This window comes from Notechis scutatus, chromosome 6, assembly GCF_049901735.1.
Source record: "Notechis scutatus isolate UNSWTSFEM ecotype Mainland chromosome 6, rNotScu1.2, whole genome shotgun sequence".
Taxonomy (NCBI): domain Eukaryota; kingdom Metazoa; phylum Chordata; class Lepidosauria; order Squamata; family Elapidae; genus Notechis; species Notechis scutatus.
In genome coordinates, this window is record NC_142014.1 from 5850946 (window position 1) to 5867971 (window position 17026).

At 41.8% G+C, this 17026-nt stretch overlaps 1 protein-coding gene across 4 annotated transcripts in view; it reads right to left on the reverse strand.

Annotated features, from left to right (window-relative positions):
* The window catches only part of DOCK4 (dedicator of cytokinesis 4), a 368535-nt gene that overhangs the window by 138687 nt on the left and 212822 nt on the right, over positions 1–17026 (reverse strand). For all 4 annotated transcript variants that reach the window (XM_087969279.1, XM_087969278.1, XM_087969280.1 and 1 more), the window contains 2 exons: positions 14845–14943; positions 1505–1599 (listed from right to left, as the gene is read on the reverse strand). In XM_087969279.1, the coding sequence (XP_087825405.1) occupies positions 1505–1599; positions 14845–14943 (194 nt within the window). The remainder of the gene's footprint in view (positions 1–1504; positions 1600–14844; positions 14944–17026) is intronic.

A 17026-nucleotide genomic window follows, 5' to 3' on the forward strand; every position in this document is an offset into this window, starting at 1 on the left:
ACTCACAAAATGAAGAATGGAACAGAATTAGTTAATACATTAGTGTATCGCTAGGTTTGTTTTGTAGCATATTGCTAGTTTGTCCCAACTGCTTTTTTATCTTTTTGGCATGAAATTTAAATTCAAAAACTTATGTTCTCTCTAATGCAGAACCATCCCTTTTGTTCAAAATCATTGACTGCTATTAATATCATCAGGGCTTTTGAATAATTAAATTAAAGACTTAAATACCTAGGCATTCTCAGGCGAATCTATTTTTTGCAAAAAAAAAATCTTTCTTGTGTTTATCCAAATATTAACTCTGCCTTACTTCCTGGATTATTCTGCAGATACACTACTTGATCAAAATACCATAGGATTTGGGGAGATGGGATAGGGATCAGGGAGAAGTAGACGCTGAAGTCCTAATAAATATGCTTTGCTAACACATTGGAAAGACAATTAATTGCAGTGATATAATTGAACTAACATCTAATCAGCATGAAAGCATGATGAGTATTATTCAATGGTGGCCTGCAGAACATTTTTACGTTCACTTGTATAGTATTATAAAACCCAAACATTTGTACAGTATCTGTTCTCAGAGTTTTGTTTCCAGTCAGAATTAAAGCAGCCATTTTTGCTACAATCCCAAAGGTTGATCATTTCATTCAGAAAACAATGTTTTGTAACTTACATTCCAATATTGTAACTGTTGTTGATTAGAACAGTGCCTTACTGCCTGCCCCAGGCCTTAACAGAATAGCAGCAGGAATTGATTATAGCCTATTGCTAATGGGGAAAAACAATAGACATTTAAAATAATTTGACTCAGTGAAAAAAAAAGTGAAGTTGAATGACTGCTGAAGAAATTAATAACTGAAGCTGTCTAGGCATTTCCCCATCCCAACTCAAAATCTTTTCAAATTATATCAAGATCTTGATTTGAATGTGGATGTCATTTAGATCGCACCTCTTTCATCTTGAGTATTTTTTGAAATTTTGTTAGTTTGTTGTGCTGTATTTTCATAGAAGACTTAGGTAACTGTGTTAAAAAAAATTTCTAGTTTGTTGAAGACCCTGAGGAAACAGACAGGCATTTTATTCTATCTAAATAGCCAATATTCAAAGTTTTGTTTCATGAGAATGCCAACTTAGAATTTATTGATGGGACTGTTTCATGCTGATCTTAAAAACATTTTCAGTTTAATACATGTCTTTGTTATTCACTAGAGGATGGGAAATATTTAAGGTTTAATTTGAATAAAATAGATGTCTCATTTATGATCTCATTAACTACCAATCATAAACATAATAAATAATATAGATAGACAGACAGACGGACAATAAAATAGTTATATTATACTCAAATAAGATCATTAGGTTAAAAAAAGCTGTAAAGTTCCTTGGCTTGTATTATAAGGAAATGAATTTTGTTGGCATTTTGCAAACAGAAAGCAATAAGGAACAATTTCAATAAAGATAGACCCATATTATGATTATATTTGTAGTTAAGAAATCTTACTTGTTAGCAACTAAACGCATGACTGTCCAATCTTTTGGAAACATTTCTGGCCGTATCAATATTCGAAAAACAGTAAATATCTGTAACAAGAAATCCTAAGAGAAACAAAAAGCCTAAATTATTTCTTATGATAAGAAAAATATACTTTCAGCAAATTTCTTTAGCAAATACACTAGAAAAATTTCAAATCAAGGGAAAATTATATTCTAAAGGGAAAAAAGACAATCCTTTTTTCCACTCAAAAGAAAATCAAATAATGTCATAGTAATTTAGCTGCTTATAATGAGATGGCGAATGAAGAAAACGAAACAAAGTTTGATTCAAATATCTATTTAAAAAATATTTAAATTCATGGTGATTGCTCTCAAGCACTACTACTATTGTAGATTTTTTTCACCAATTAAATTATGAAAGTATAAATGATTTTAAAAGTCAACGAGGATAATTTCCATTGGATTTCCTTGCCTACTATGATTCTCATCAATTTACACCACAATGAAATTCTGAGTTATAGATTCAAATGAGAACAAGCTCCATCTGATGTAATTTGAGTAATCATCATTTCCACTTAAGCAGAATGCATAGCAGTACAGTATTGAAAATTGTTTCAGAACTGAAGAAGCTTCTTAGATGAGAAGTGAAACATCTTTAAGCAAAAACAAGGAAAGTTGCCTTGTAAATTCATATGAATGCTTCAGCATATGAGACAGGCTTCAGCATTCAGATAAGACATTCAAGGAAAAAAAAATCCCTTTTTTTCTATAAGCTGATTACTACTTTTCCTATGGCATTTGTCCATTTTTTTAAAAATGTGGGTTTTTAAAAATATTGGTAAAAAGAAATTGATGAATGTAAAAAATATTGGATTTAAATCCCATGAAAGTTTGGTAATCAATCATCTAGCAATATTAATTCCACTTTGTAAAATAAAAGCAAGAATGCTTTACTTTAAATGTTTTTTGAAAAAAGAAAATAAATTGTACCACAATACTGAGTGCTATTTACTCTTTCTTCAGCTTGCCTTTATGTGGTTTCCATTGAGCATTTCTGATGACCATATATTACATTTATCTGAATAAATATTTGTCCTGAATTTAAGATTTAATTCTCGCAAGATAGATATAAAGAAATTTTTATATAGACAAAAATGCCGTACAAGGCCTAGAGTTCTCAAATCAAGTTGAAATCAGTCCTGAAGACATTCTTTTCTCCAAATATATATAGGTAGTCCTCAATTTATGATCATAATGGAGCCCAAAATTTCTGTTGCTAGGCAAGGCTCTTGTTAAGTGAGTTGTGCCCCATTTTACAATCTTTTTTGCCACAGTTGTTAAGCGAATCATTACAGTTGTTAAATGATTCATGTGATTGTTAAATGAATCTGGCTTCCTCCATTAACTTGGTTGGTTGGAAGCCGGATGGAAAGGTTGCAAATGGTAATCACATGATCCCAGACCCAGGACAGTGCAACTTGTTATAAATACCTACCAGTTTTCAAATGCCCAATTTTTGATCATGTGACCGTGGAGATGCTGCAAGAATTGTATGTGTGAAAAACGGCCATAAATCACTTTTTCAGTGCCACTGTAACTTCAAACAATCATTAAACAAATGGTATAAATTGAGAACCACCTGTATGCATGTTATATTTGTACATTGATACACACACACAGGCATATACATAAATATATACACAAACACATTCTTGTCAAAAGGCCCATGCCAAAAAAGAGAAAAAGCAGAACAAAATCAAAAGAAAAAAAAAGCTGTAACTGTCTGTAAAATAAGGCAATCCACTTTCAACTATAATTGGATTGGCATATGCCATCTTCCCCTTATACGGATACAACAAACCATTCCCAGATGTACACAAAAACTGCCCTTCCCTTTTCCAGCAGAACGAGCAATTAAGAAAGGGACAAGGAACAAGATGGAGACGGGGGAAGAAGGAGCTGAAAGGAATAAACCTGGATGGATATGATGAATGGGAAAGAGGTCAGAGAATAGGACAAGACAGAAAAGGAAAATAAGACCTGTTCAGGTATTTAAAAGACAAGTCATCATTTCTATAACAATTCATCTTCAGTAGGATTCACTCTTGAAGTAGCTTCACTATAACGATTTGGCATATTTTCATTTTTAAAAAAGTGGATCCCAAATCACAAATTATTTAGAAGTGAAATATTTTCCTATCTAAAGAATGTGGTAGTTACCTTCTTCTAAATTAAAAATGGAGTTATTAATTATTCTATCTACCTAGAGCATAGATGTCAAACTCGCCATGTCATGTTGCCATCACATGACATTTCATGACATTTTTACCATTTGCAGAGCTGAGGTGGGAGTGGCCTTTATGTGACACATCCGGTCCATGGGCCACCAGTTTGACCGCCCCTGACCTCGAGAGAGAAGCACTAAAAAAAAGTTTGCAAACATGCTGGAAAATAATGCTATTCATTTTCCACTACACCTGGTTACAGTCCAGGCTTAACACCACCTTAGCATATGTAGATCAGAGGTGGTATTCAACCGGTTCGCACCTACTTGGGCAAACCGGTAGCGGTTAATTGGTGTGGGTTGCCGAACCGATGACGATCCCTGGCTGGCCACGCCCCCAACCCAGTCGCCCGGTCGTTCACTTGCGATCGCTCTCCTAGCTTTCCTTTCCCCACATCCTCTTTCTCCCCAGGGGAAAGGAAGAAAGGCATGAATCGAGCCGTGGAGCACTTTTGCAACGTAAAAGAAATGCATTTTGGAAGCAGGTCCTTTAAAAACTTCTCCAAGGATTCTCCATGGACGCTGCAAGTATCGCTTTCCCCTTGTGAGTCAAAGTGCTGGAGTGAGAAGGAGTGCGGTCTGACAGAGGGGGTGGGGGAATCCACTCCAGCCTTGGAGAAATTTAAAGGAGCTGCTTCCAAAATGCTTGTCTGTTAAGTGCTCTGTGTGTGTGTGTGTGTGTGTGTGTGTGTGTGTGTATGAGAGAGAGAGAGAGAGAGAGAGAGAGAGAGAGAGAGAGAGAGAGAGAAGGAAAGAGAGAAAAAAGAAAAAATAGGAAGAGATAGAGAGATAAAACTCTGTGCTATTATTTTTAATTGTTCCATTATTTATCATGTGTTAATATTTTACACTGTCCCTACACCTAGAGTGATTTTTCTGCCTTTCTTTTGCCCGGGGCTATCACATATTTTTCAGGATTTACATGCATTCAATGTCAATAGTCCAGAGCATAAAATACACATGTGTTTAACAAGAGTTGAAAGGGACCTTGGAGGTCTTCTAGTCCAACCCCCAGCTCAGGCAAGAAAACTGAGGATGCCAAACTCTGAATAGAAATCCTGGGAAAGGTGTCAGAATGATACTTAGAAGGGACCTTGGAGTGAACCCTGTACCATTTCAGAGAAATGGCTGTCCAGTCTTTTCTTAAAAACTTCCAGTGATTGAGCACCCAGAACTTCTGGAGACAGGCAGTTCCACTGGTTAATTGTTCTCACTCACAGGAAGTTTCTCCTTAGTTTTAGGTTGCTTCTCTCTGTTCAGTTTCCATCCATTGCTTCTTGTTTGCATTCTGCTTCTTTGGAAAATACATTGTCCCCCTTTCTTTGTGGCTGCCCCTTAAAAGCCTATCACACTCTTGAGTAAAGCATGTGAGCCATTTCCTCCCTTCAGTGGTCCATGAAAGTACATCTATAGTATGCAGATAATAAAGTCAAAAAAGGTGAACAACATTTTTACAGAACTATAGATAAGTTGAGGCTGGGTGACAAGGAATGGCTGGGAGGGGAGGGGCCAGGTGAGGCACCCCTTGATGTGAGTGACATTGAGTTGGCCACACCCACCCAGTCACATGACCACCAAGCCACGCAGCCAGTCACGTGACCACCAAGCCACACCCACCCAGTCACATGACCACCTAGCCACACCCACCAAATAAGCCACGCCCACAAAACCGGTAGTAAAAAAAATTGAATTCCACCACTGATGTAGACATAGCTGTTGCTTTATTTTAGGCCTGTAGAAAGAAGATAAAGTTGCATTAAACATGCATATTTTCTGGTGTCACATTGTTTTATATTAAAGGCAAAACAATATAACAGTTCAGGTAGTCCTCAACTTATGACCACAACTGAGCTCAACATTTCTATTGCTAAGCAAGGTACTTGTTAGCAAGGCACATGAATTGTGCTCCATTTTACTACCTCTTATGCTACAGTTGTTAAGTGAACCACTGCAATCATTAAAGGAATCACATGTCATTAAATGAATCACATATCATTAAGTGAATCTGGCTTCCCCCATTGTTTGTCAGAAGCTGGCTGGGAAGATTACAAATGGTCAGCACGTCACCCTGGAACAATGCAACTGTAGTTGCCAAGCAACTAAATTTTGATCATATGACCATGGGACTGCTGCAACAGTGTGAGAATTGGTTATGTGATGACCCAGGGCGTGGCACAAAGGCAACACAGTCACATAAGTAAGAAGAGTCCCTTTCATACCTCCAACTTTGCCCCCAATGTCCAGGTTACCTTTGGCTGAAGAAAAAACTCTCCCAAGAACAGTCTTTAGGTGGAGGAAATTCAGTCCAAAAACAAAGTACATATAAAATGTAAATAAAAATCCACACAAACCATGCTGCAGTAATTAACTTGACAGGGCAGGATAAGGAATTCCAGACTTGAAAGGCCAGCAAAACACATACAGTTGGGGAGACTCCAGGAACCCAGATAAGCCTCAACAATAACAGATAACTCACAATTTGTTTCCAACAAGTTGCTGTGCACAACCTCCCTTTTTAAACACTGTGTTCCCAGCTGCAGCTAATGAAGGGAATCAGGGCCCTTTCCTCCCCCATAAGCCATGCAACTCACATTGCTCCCTTCTCCATTCCTCTCTGTGTGCCCTAGGATGAAGAGGGGGCGGGCCTGGATCTTCCTCTGAATTCCCTCTGCCTTGTTCTACTTCTCCCCTGCTCTGCCCAACCGGACTTTGCTCTTCCCCAGTTTCTTCCACAGCCAATGGAGCCACACTCCCACTTCCTGTCAGCTGCTCGGCCTCCCCCTCGGAATTAGATTCTGACAGGAGCATGACAGGTTTGTCACTTTTTTCACTGCTGTTCTAACTTTGAATGGTCATTAGTTATAAATTGAGGACCACCTGTGTAAAATAACTAGCAATAAAAAATTCTTGCATAAAATGTGAATAGTTTTTTTTAATAAATGTTGTTTCTATCTTCTACTCTTTTCTGTCTGCTTTATTTCATTTGCGCTTTCTTGCAAATGATCTCTGCATGGAGCAGAGTTGTGTAAATTTGTGGTCTGCAAAGAGGCCATATGTACTAATTGAAATTAATGCTCAAAATAAAATAGATTTAGTGAAGAGAGACAGCCAGATCAGGGATGGGATTCTACCAGTTCAGAGTGGTACAGGCGTACCATTTGTTATGATTTTGTACAGTTCAGAGAACTGGCAATTCATGCCACAGGCTGGCCCCGCTCCTCCGCACCCACCCCTCTCCGCCCTGCCCAGTCACTCCTCATCTTGCCTGCTCACCCACCATTGCTACCCTGATCTCCCTGGGTGAGTGAGCTGAGCCTGAAAGCAAGCCCGGTCAAGTCCTGCCGCCACCCTCACCTACACCGCCACAAGCCCTGGTCAAGTCCAAACTGCCAGGCCAGCCTAGGCCACTGCTACTACCCTCAGTGCTTGCGGCCTAGCTAGCTGCCCCCCCATGGTCCCTGCCTGGCTTGCTTCACCACCGGTGCCATGGCTCCATCCCATGCACCGTCCCTGGCTTCCAGATTGCCTGGCTTGCTGGTGGCAGAGAGGAAGGCGAGCCAGGGCTGACCCATTGCTGCTCGGGTCCCCACTAGCCTGCATCTTGCTCCCCTCCTGGATTCTCCGTAACTGCTGGTCCTTGCTTGCCAGAGCGGGGGGCAATCAGGGAGCATGACTCTACACCGCCCCCATTGCCCCTTCTTTCTCCCGCCCATGGGCCTGCGCGCTTTAGCCAAGTGCAGGCTGCCGCCATGAGAATGGTGCGAGCCCCATGGGCTGGAAGGTAATGCTGACGGCGGGAAAGGAAGATCTACACTGGGTTTGCTGCACTCAACCACTGGGCTGCCTCACTGGGGGGGGGGGGACACGGCAAGGCTCGGCTGCCTTTTGAGCTTCGACTTCCACAGGGCCTTCCATGTGGGCATGAGAGAAAATGCCTCCCCTGAGGGTTGTCCTTTCTGCCATCTGACGACCGGGTTGGTCTGGAAGCAGCATGGCCCCTTGTCACGGACTGATGCGGGACCCGAGGCAGAGCGGAGGTTGAGCAGGCGGCAGCCCAGAGCTGGGCCTGAAAGGCAGTCAAGCCTTGCCAGAGTGGATCTTCCTTCCCCACCGTCAGCTTTATCTTCCGGCCCATGGGGTTCACACCATTCTCACAGCAGTGGCCCGCACTCTGTCAAAGTGCTTGGCCCGGTGAGGGAGGGGTGGCTGACAGAGGGGCAATGTTGGCGGCATAGCCTCGTGCTCCCTGGTCACTCCCCGTGCTCCCCAGTAGCTGCGAGAATCCGGGCAGGGGACAAGATGTGGACTAGCAGGGAGCCGAACAGTGACAGCTCAGCCCTGGCTAGCTCACCTTTCCCTATGCCACCAGCCATGAGAGGGAGGCAAGGTCGTAGGCGGTCAGGAAAGCCAAACCGCTGCCTAGGGCAGAGCTGCCAGGGGGTGGGCAAGGCTGTAGTGCGCACCTCGCTTGAAGTTCCCAGCCCTTTGTTTAAAAATCTCCCCAAAAGAAGAAGGGGAGGAAGTCCTGCCTGCATCCCCTTTGTTGGACCCATAAGTCTTTCCTGCTGACCTTTTTGGCCAATGCAGGACTGGGCGCGATCATCCATTTGTGCCTGGTCCCTGGGAGACTAGCTGGGAAGAACCTTCATCACTTTTCTCTCTGCCGCAGGGAATTCCAACGCACAGTCTAAAAAAAATGCCTGCCACTTCCAACTCCCTGTGCAAGTCCACCTCATCAACACAGCTGCCCGGAGAGAGAGGCTTGCTTGCATGGAAGATTTACCGATCCAAGTTTGCCGCCAGCACAGTGCGTGCACCCCAGTCAATCACCTGGGGTTTCCTGGGAGGAGAGTGACACTGCCAGGCACTTGGAAAGTGCTTTGGCAACCAGCCCGCCGCTAAAAGCAAACAATGAGGCAAGGCACGAGAGCTGGTTGGAAGTGTGTGTGTGTGTGTGTGTGTGTGTGTGTAAAATGGCCGGTTTCATCCAAAGGAGTTTTTGTTTCAGGTGGGTCTCTTAGTTTTAGAATAGTGGTTCCCAAACTTTTTCAGTCCACCGCCCCCTTGATGCTACAAACTCATCCTCAGTGCCCCCACCCCCACCCCTATAAATAGCATTATTCGGAATAACAGTTTGCATGACCCACTAAGGAAGATAGTAACAGTAAAATTCAAAACTGTAACAATTAATTGCACATTTATTCAAAATCCAATTTAAAAATCTTTTTAGTTAATGTTAATTCAACAAAATTGTTGAAAGTGATCCAGTGATACCAGGTTTTCAAAGTCTGATAGTCATTTATCAAGAACCTTAGTAACTAGTAACTTTGTAAACTCAGGAAAATTTAGCAACTCCTTCACTGTTCAGTAAATTCTTACTGTGATAGATGGGCTTGATGAAGTGATACCAATTTCCCAATGTCTGGTTTTAAGTCACTTAGCAGGAGTCTTAAATCACCACGTTCAGTAATCTGGAGTCGATTTCTTTGCTTGGAGAGAAGTTGGATGACCACCAAATATGATGTTGGAAATGCAACAGGAGCTTCTTAACTACTGTCCATAGGATAGCAATCAGAAATTTCCTTCTGTAACCAAAACTCTTGGCATCATTTCTTAAACTTTGGCTTCAGCTCAATATCATTTTGCAGCTCTATTAGTTGTTCTTCCACTACCCCATCTTCCTCAGTATCTGAAAATGGATTCATCACCCAATCTGGAATTTCCATCAAAAGAAGATCCTGATATTGTTCAGACATATCTTTGTTCAGCATGTCCAAATGGTCACAAAAAAATTGCAGATCATCATCTTGTATCCCACCTTTCTCTTCTAGCTCAGACAAGTTCAGAAATTGGTATAGCTTGCGATGGCCTATATTGTGCTTGAATTGAGTTAACTTTGAAATAAATGTAGAGATGACAGATTTGGCCTTAATAAAATTGACTTCATTTCCTTGCAACTGCAAATTCACTTCATTGAACTTTGCAAACAGTTCTGATAAATAAGCAATGGCATGCCTGATCTCTCTGAGTTCATCACTGAGCAAAGCATTCTTGTCTTCAGAAAACTCCACAACAGTTCAAAAAGCTTGTAAAATCATCTCTCACAGTTGCCTTTTGATAGCCAATGAACTTCTGTATGAAGCAGCAAACGATCAAAATCTTCATCATTCTCAACACAGAGCTCTCGGAACAGTCGATCATTGAGAGCATGTACTTTAATTTTGTTCACTGCAGTAATGACAGTGTGTAATGACTTGTGCAAGCGATCACTGAGGTTTTTTGCAACCAGATGTTGGCGATGAATGACACAGTGAATGGTAAAGACATTTGGCACTGCTTTTTTCAAGTAAGCAACACAACCACGGTAGCGACCAGTCATTGATGGTGCTCCATCAGTTGCACAAGCAAGTATGTTGGTAAGTGGAATTTCCTTGTCTTTGAAAAACTGCTCAACAACATGAAATATTGACGCCCCTTTAGGATCTGTTTTTAGTTGCCTCGCAAATAACAACTCTTGAATCAAACTTTCATCTTTAATAAAGCGCACATAAGCAAGAAGCAAAGATTCAATGCCTGGCAAAGTTGATTCATCCAGCTGTAATGCAAAGTCTGTTGTCCGTAATATGCTGCACAATACATCTTCCACATTCTCAGCCGTTTCATCTATGCGTCTTTGCACTGAATTGTTGCTGAGAGAAACTGTCGTAATTATATCATGTGGTGACTTACACAAAACAGTACTCAGAATCTCACTAATGGCTGGTAGGATGAGTTCTTCACCAATAGTATGTGGCTTTCCAGACTTAGCAATCAGCAATGAAATGTTGCATGATGCATGCAAACCATCAGTGTTTTGCTGGGAAGCATTGTAAAACATGTGTGACAGTGTTGGGCGCTTTTGAAATTCATCACAAAGTGATTGAAAAAAAGTTAGGTTCTTGACTGCCTTGTCAGGATGTGCCTTCTTCAAATGTTCGTTCAGTCTGGAAGGCTTCATTGCCTCATTAGAAAATACTTTTTCACATGTAGGCACTGTGGCAGTTGCTGGTTTGATGGTGCTGGTATAAATCCATACTTCAGATATTCTACAGTATATTGTCTACATTTCTTCTCTGATTTTTCTGCTTCTGCCATTTCTGCTCTGAAAATCAGAATACTTACAATATGTGTGTGTTCACATCTGATTTGAAAAGAGTTACAGTTGCAGTGGTGGGGGGAGTAGTAGAAACCTGCTTTTTTAATTAAAAAAAATAGGGAAAGTTTGCTGAGCCAGGCAAAACAGAGCAGCATCCATGAGACTGCCAGCGTACAGTACGCACAGGCGCAGGTGATGGGGCGAGTCGGGCAAGAAGCGGAAATGCTCAGCTGACTGGCGGCTGACCGAGCCCCAGGCAGAATTGCGCCCTGAGAGGTGCCCACCTCCAGCATTCCTCTGCCACCCCCTTGCCTCTTAGCGCCCCCTGCCACCACCCCCATGCGTCTTAGCGCCCCCCAGGGGGCAGTACCACTCAATTTGGGAACCACTGCTTTAGGAGGAGAGAGGGAAGGAGGAAGGGATAGAAAGAAAGAGAAAGAGAGAGAAAGAGAGAAAGAGGCAAGGGAGAGAGAAGAAAGAAAAGAAAGAGAAAACGGAAAGAAAGAAAAAGGGAGAGAGAAAGGAAGAGAAAGGAAAAAAGGAATAGACAAAGAAAGAGAGAGGGATGCCAGAAAGGGACAGAAAGAAAGAAAAAGAAAGAAAGAGAGGGAGGGAGGGAGGAGAAAGTGAATGAGATATAGAGGGATGGATGGATGGATAGATAGATGGATGGATGGAGGAAGGGAGGGAGGCACATGACCATTAGACCCAGGAGATGTCATGGATTGAGTAAAATGTGGTGAGGTACGCCCAGCACCAACAAGCATCAAGAGTGAGGGAGGAGAGGGAGGAGAGGAAGGAAGGACACAAACCCTGGCTTCAGAAGACTCTTTGAAATAGCACAGCAATCTAGGGCTGGAAGGGATCTCGGAGGTAATTTTCTGGTCCGGGTGGTCGACACCTGAGGCTCTTTGGGCCCTCGCTGTGGCTCCCTGTCCCATCACCGGCTGGCCCTGCCCCTTGCCCTCCCTCGCCTGGCCTTAGAAGGTAATGGTGACAGCGGGGGATGGAGAAGCGACTGGGGCTGGTTCTTCAGCGCATCATTCTCGCTGCTTGTTGGTGCTGGGCGTACCTCACCACATTTTACTCAATCTACGACATCTCCTGGGTCTAATGGTCATGTGCAGGGTAGGGAAGTAAATCTAAAGGCATGTGTACAGAAGTTCTAATGTACAGGAGTTATAGTTAAATGTGTGGCAGAAAGTGGACTCTGGGTGGGTTTTTCCAAATGTAGTAAGTGGGGTTAAATGTGTGGTTTTAGAAGAGCTGTGTGTGTGTTTGTGTATGTCTACATACACATACAGTATATATAGTAGATAACGTATCTTTTTTGTGTGCCTATACAAACTATACTATGCAATATGTATGTATACATATGGCATATATATGCACAGGATTAAATAGTGCATTTTGGATGTTCAATAGTAGTAAATAAATAGACAGGGAAATTGTATCTCTTTGAAGTGAGGAGAGGCAGGCAAGGCACCCCTTGACGTGAGTGACGTCAAGTTGGTCACGCCCACCCAATCACATGACCACTCAGCACGCCCACCCAGCATGCCCACCCAGCATGACCATCAAGCCATGCCCACCCAGTCACATGACCCACCAAGCCACGCCCACAGAACCGGTTGTTAAAAATCCCACCCCGAGTCAGATATATATGGTTCCTAACACTTTAGCATCCAGGAGGTTTCATTTCAATTGAGATACTGTTGTGGCCTTTCCGTCGCTGGCCCCTCCAGCAACCGAATCAGATGAGGAGGCGTGAGTGTCAGGGTCAGCATCAAGGCAACCTGAGAGCTCCAAGGGAGAAGAGGGAATGGAACTGGCAGAGAGAGAGAGAGAGACAGATGTGGAGCCTGGGCTGTCCATCAGCCCTCAGATGGAGAGTCAATAGCCCACAGGTCTCGAGTTGGCTGATGAGGAAGAGGAGGAACAGCTGGGTCCAGTGCCTGATGCGTGGATGCTTAGAAGGCAGAGGAGAGGAGAGCAGTGGAAATCTATGGGCTAGGCCTTGGGACGGAAGAGTCACCGCTGCTGTGAAGCCCCACCCTAGCTCTGGAGATAAAAGGTGGGGGACAGAGATGAATAAATGTAGCAGACAACTATTCATCTCCCTGCTGGACAGACTTGCTGTGAGAAAGAAACTTTTTTCTGGGATTGCTGGCGCTCCTAATAAACAAATCATTGATTTAAGTTCAGAGAGTTTGTTGTGTTTGGGGAGCTGGGTCAGAACACATACATTTTATAGTTCTCCACATTAATTCATACCCAAAAGATTCCTAGTTGTGGAACATATATGCCATTAGCAACAAAGACAAGGACATTTAGTATGTAATCATAAACTGAAAATGCTGCACAACATGAAGGACTATTGAAATAATGCAATTTCGAGGCAGCAAGCCATAACCAAATTATGACATTATAGTTATGAAGTCATAATAAAATGAGGTTCTGATTTGAGTTAGGCAGTAGAAGTTATGTGGGAAAATACTACCGTTTCCCCGAAAATACGACCTATCCCGAAAACAAGCGATAGCCAGATGTGCATAATATAAGCGCTATTCCAACAATAAGCCCTAGTTAAGACCTACCCATGTCTGGCTGTATGACGTGGGACAAGACACAGGTGTAAAAATCAAGCTAGGGCAGTGGTGTGGGGGGGGGTACCCACATGCCCCACATCCACTTACCTCATTGTGCCGGTGAAGCCACTTGTGGCAGAACGCCATGAGGCTCATTGAGCCAGTAATCACTCGCAGCAGAACATCCTGAGGCTCGTTGTGCCAGTGGAGCCACTCACGGCACAACACCGCAAGGCTCATTGCACCAGTGGAGCTGTTTGCAGCTGGATGCTGCGTGGTGTGTTGTGACAACACACGCACGAGCAGTGGCACCAGCAAGATGAGACTGGTAGGGTTCTGCCATGAGCAGTTCCACTGGCACAAGAAGCCTCGCAGCATTCTGACACAAGCGGCTCCACCCAGCAGGATGAGCCTTGTAGCTTTGTGCCCCAAGTGGCTCCATTGGCGCCACAAGCCTTGTGGCATTGTATCGCAAGCAGCTCCACCAGAGCGACAAACCTCGGCATGTTGTACCATGAACAGCTCTACTGGTGAGACGAGACTCATGCGCAAGTGGAGCTGCTCGTGGCAGAACTTTTCGCCCAGATGGAGAAATGATGGAGACTCCAAGCTTCATGTGCTTGCGAATGTGCTTTACAAGCAGACAAAGCTTTGTCTCCCTCTGGGCAAAAAAGTTTTTGGGCAGCTACCACTGGCCACCGGCCTGTCCGTCCCATTGTCCGCTTGCCCGTGGCCTCAATCGGGGACAAGCTCTCGGCGTGCCCTGGCTTCCACCCACCTTACCAGGAGGGCAAAGAGTCCCCACAAGGCGCTGTGGCTGAGAAGAATCCTTGCAGAAGCAGGCAGGGTGGGCGGAAGCCAGGACATGCCGAGAGATTGGCCTGTTGCAGCTGCAGACAAGCAGATTGTGGGACAGAAAGGGCGGGGCCAGGGGAGGTGAGAAATAGACCAGACAAATCAGTGCTGCATTATTCCAATGCCTGTTCCTTTATTCTGGAAGGGTAATTTTTGTTTCTTTAAATACATACCTAAATGTCTATGGAGATTCTCAGTCAACACATGTCATGATTGTCCCAAATATGCTTTTTTTTAAAGAAACAACTGGGCTTCTTTTGTTTTTCCTTGAAGTTGTTTCAGAACTTTATTTATAAAAAGCTAGTATATTATTGTTTATTATTCTTAAGAGGAACTTTCCAAACATGTTATTTGCTTCTACTAATTATTTTGACCATTATATCAAAGCTGTGCTGGTTGATATGTTATATCACTGACCCTGTGTCAAGAGGACACACAAATTATAAAATAAATAAATAAATAATCCTGGGGAGAGAAAGACTTACTCTCAGCACGTCTCTTGTCTTGAATCTGTTGAGGAGTTGCTGATAATGTCCGTCAGTCATTTGTCGCAATAATGATAAAAGACATGAAACAAACTCCCCCTAAAAGAAATTTAAAAAAACTTTACAGTCTGAAGGGATGAAAAAAGAACTTTTTTCCCTATTGTTTGCTATATATTTTTTAATAGATAAGTAGAAGAAATCCCCTTTTGAACGATTCTGCTTAAATTAATAATTTAAATTTTTTAAAGAATATTAAAATTAGTTATAAAGTGAAGAAGAGAAAAAAAAAAAAAAAAAAAAAAAAAAAAAAAAAAAAAAAAAAAAAAAAAAAAAAAAAAAAAAAAAAAAAAAAAAAAAAAAAAAAAAAAAAAAAAAAAAAAAAAAAAAAAAAAAGAAAAGAAAAAAATATAATAAATTAATTTTGGGGTGGTGGGGATTTTGGTTTTTAAGTAAAAAAAAAAGAAGAAGAAAAAAAAAAAAAAAAAAAAAAAAAAAAAATAAAAAAAAAAAAAAAAAAAAAAAAAAAAAATTTATAAGAGGGTGGGGGGGGGGGGGGGATGGGGGGGGGGGGGTTAAAAAATTTAAAAAAAAAAAAAAAAACGGGGGGGGGAAAAAAACCACACAAAAAAAAGGTAAAACATAAAGGACTACAAAAATATAAAAATTTAAAATATTTATTTATATAAGAAAAAAAAAAGCAACTGAAAATAGCCTAGCAACTATAGGAATTATTCTGGTGAGGAAAGAAACACTAGTTCATAAGTTAGAAGGAATCATTTTATTAACATATGTCAGATACTTCCAAGGCCATGAAGAGAATGTCCAAATAACTTTTGACACAGAAAAAAAGACACTATAGTGACTTGCAAAGTGTGTCATATGTTTCAGCTTATGCCTACACAAGACCCAAACTATGTATGTATCAAATGTAAACTACTTGAATTACTAAAAGAAAAAGTAAAGGGTCTAGAGGCAACTCTAGCCATTCTGAAACTTAATGAACAAAGTGAGAAAATCCAACCTAAACAAGAAGATTACACCAAAATAAAACACAATAGGGAGCAAACAGCTTCTAAAAAATGACCCCATATATGAACATAAAGAAGTAAACCGATACATCCAAACTGAACACAGTAGGGAACAAACAGCTTCAGTAAAAAAGAGTCTACATATGTACCTAAAGAACAAGACCAATGGAAACATGTCACTTTTAGAAGAAAACAACAACCAAGAGTTGCCTCTACTATCCTAACCCACTCCAATGAAGCCCCTCTGGAACTGAACAATCACTTTTGTAGCCTCCCACTGGAATGAAATATACAGACACTTATAAAAGAGCACTCATCAATAGTTTCTAAAAAAGAGGCACAATCCAGCATTCCTGTGACAGGAAGAAAAATATTCCAGACTTCCCTAGGGAAAAAATGGTGAATATTGGTGATAGGAAATTCAGTTCTTAGGGTAACAGAAAGTATAGTCTGCTGACCAGGCAGTCAATCTATGGAGATATATCGTCTCCCTGGAGCAAAAATTAAGGATGTAACTGAATACCTTACTAAAATAATCAACCCCACAGATGACTACCCCTTTCTTCTCCTACTCATGGGGACCAATGACACAACAATGAATCTGAAAACAATAACAAGATTATGAACAACTAGGGAAGACAGTTAAAGAATTAGAAGTACACGTAGTGTTTTCATCTCTACTTCCAACAAAAGGCTAACATCCAATGAGGGAGCAAATTTTAGAATTTTAGATTTTAGAAACAAATCACTGGCTTAAAACTGGTGTCATCAACAAAACTTCAGCTTGCTAGACCATGGTCTGCATTACTGTTGACTAGGAATCTAATGTTTCTATTGAAAGCCTTGAGGAGGAATATGTGCCAATGTCACTATTGCCTATGCAGACCTTCAAGGTCACAGAAAGTTCCTCAGGAAACACCCAAAGCCTCTGAGATGACACCCAATATCCTTGGACAACCTCCAAGGGTGCTGGATGGCTATTTCTGCACTTCTTTATGTTATCTAGAGCGTGCCAGCTTGTCTGGGTGGAGTGTGCCAGTGCTTCTGGGTAGAGAAGTGGACAATGTAGCAAACATATAAATATGGGTGTCAATGTGACTGCAAGGTTCTCCCTTGCTAAGGGAGGCTCGTCCCTTGCTAAGGGAGGCTGATTC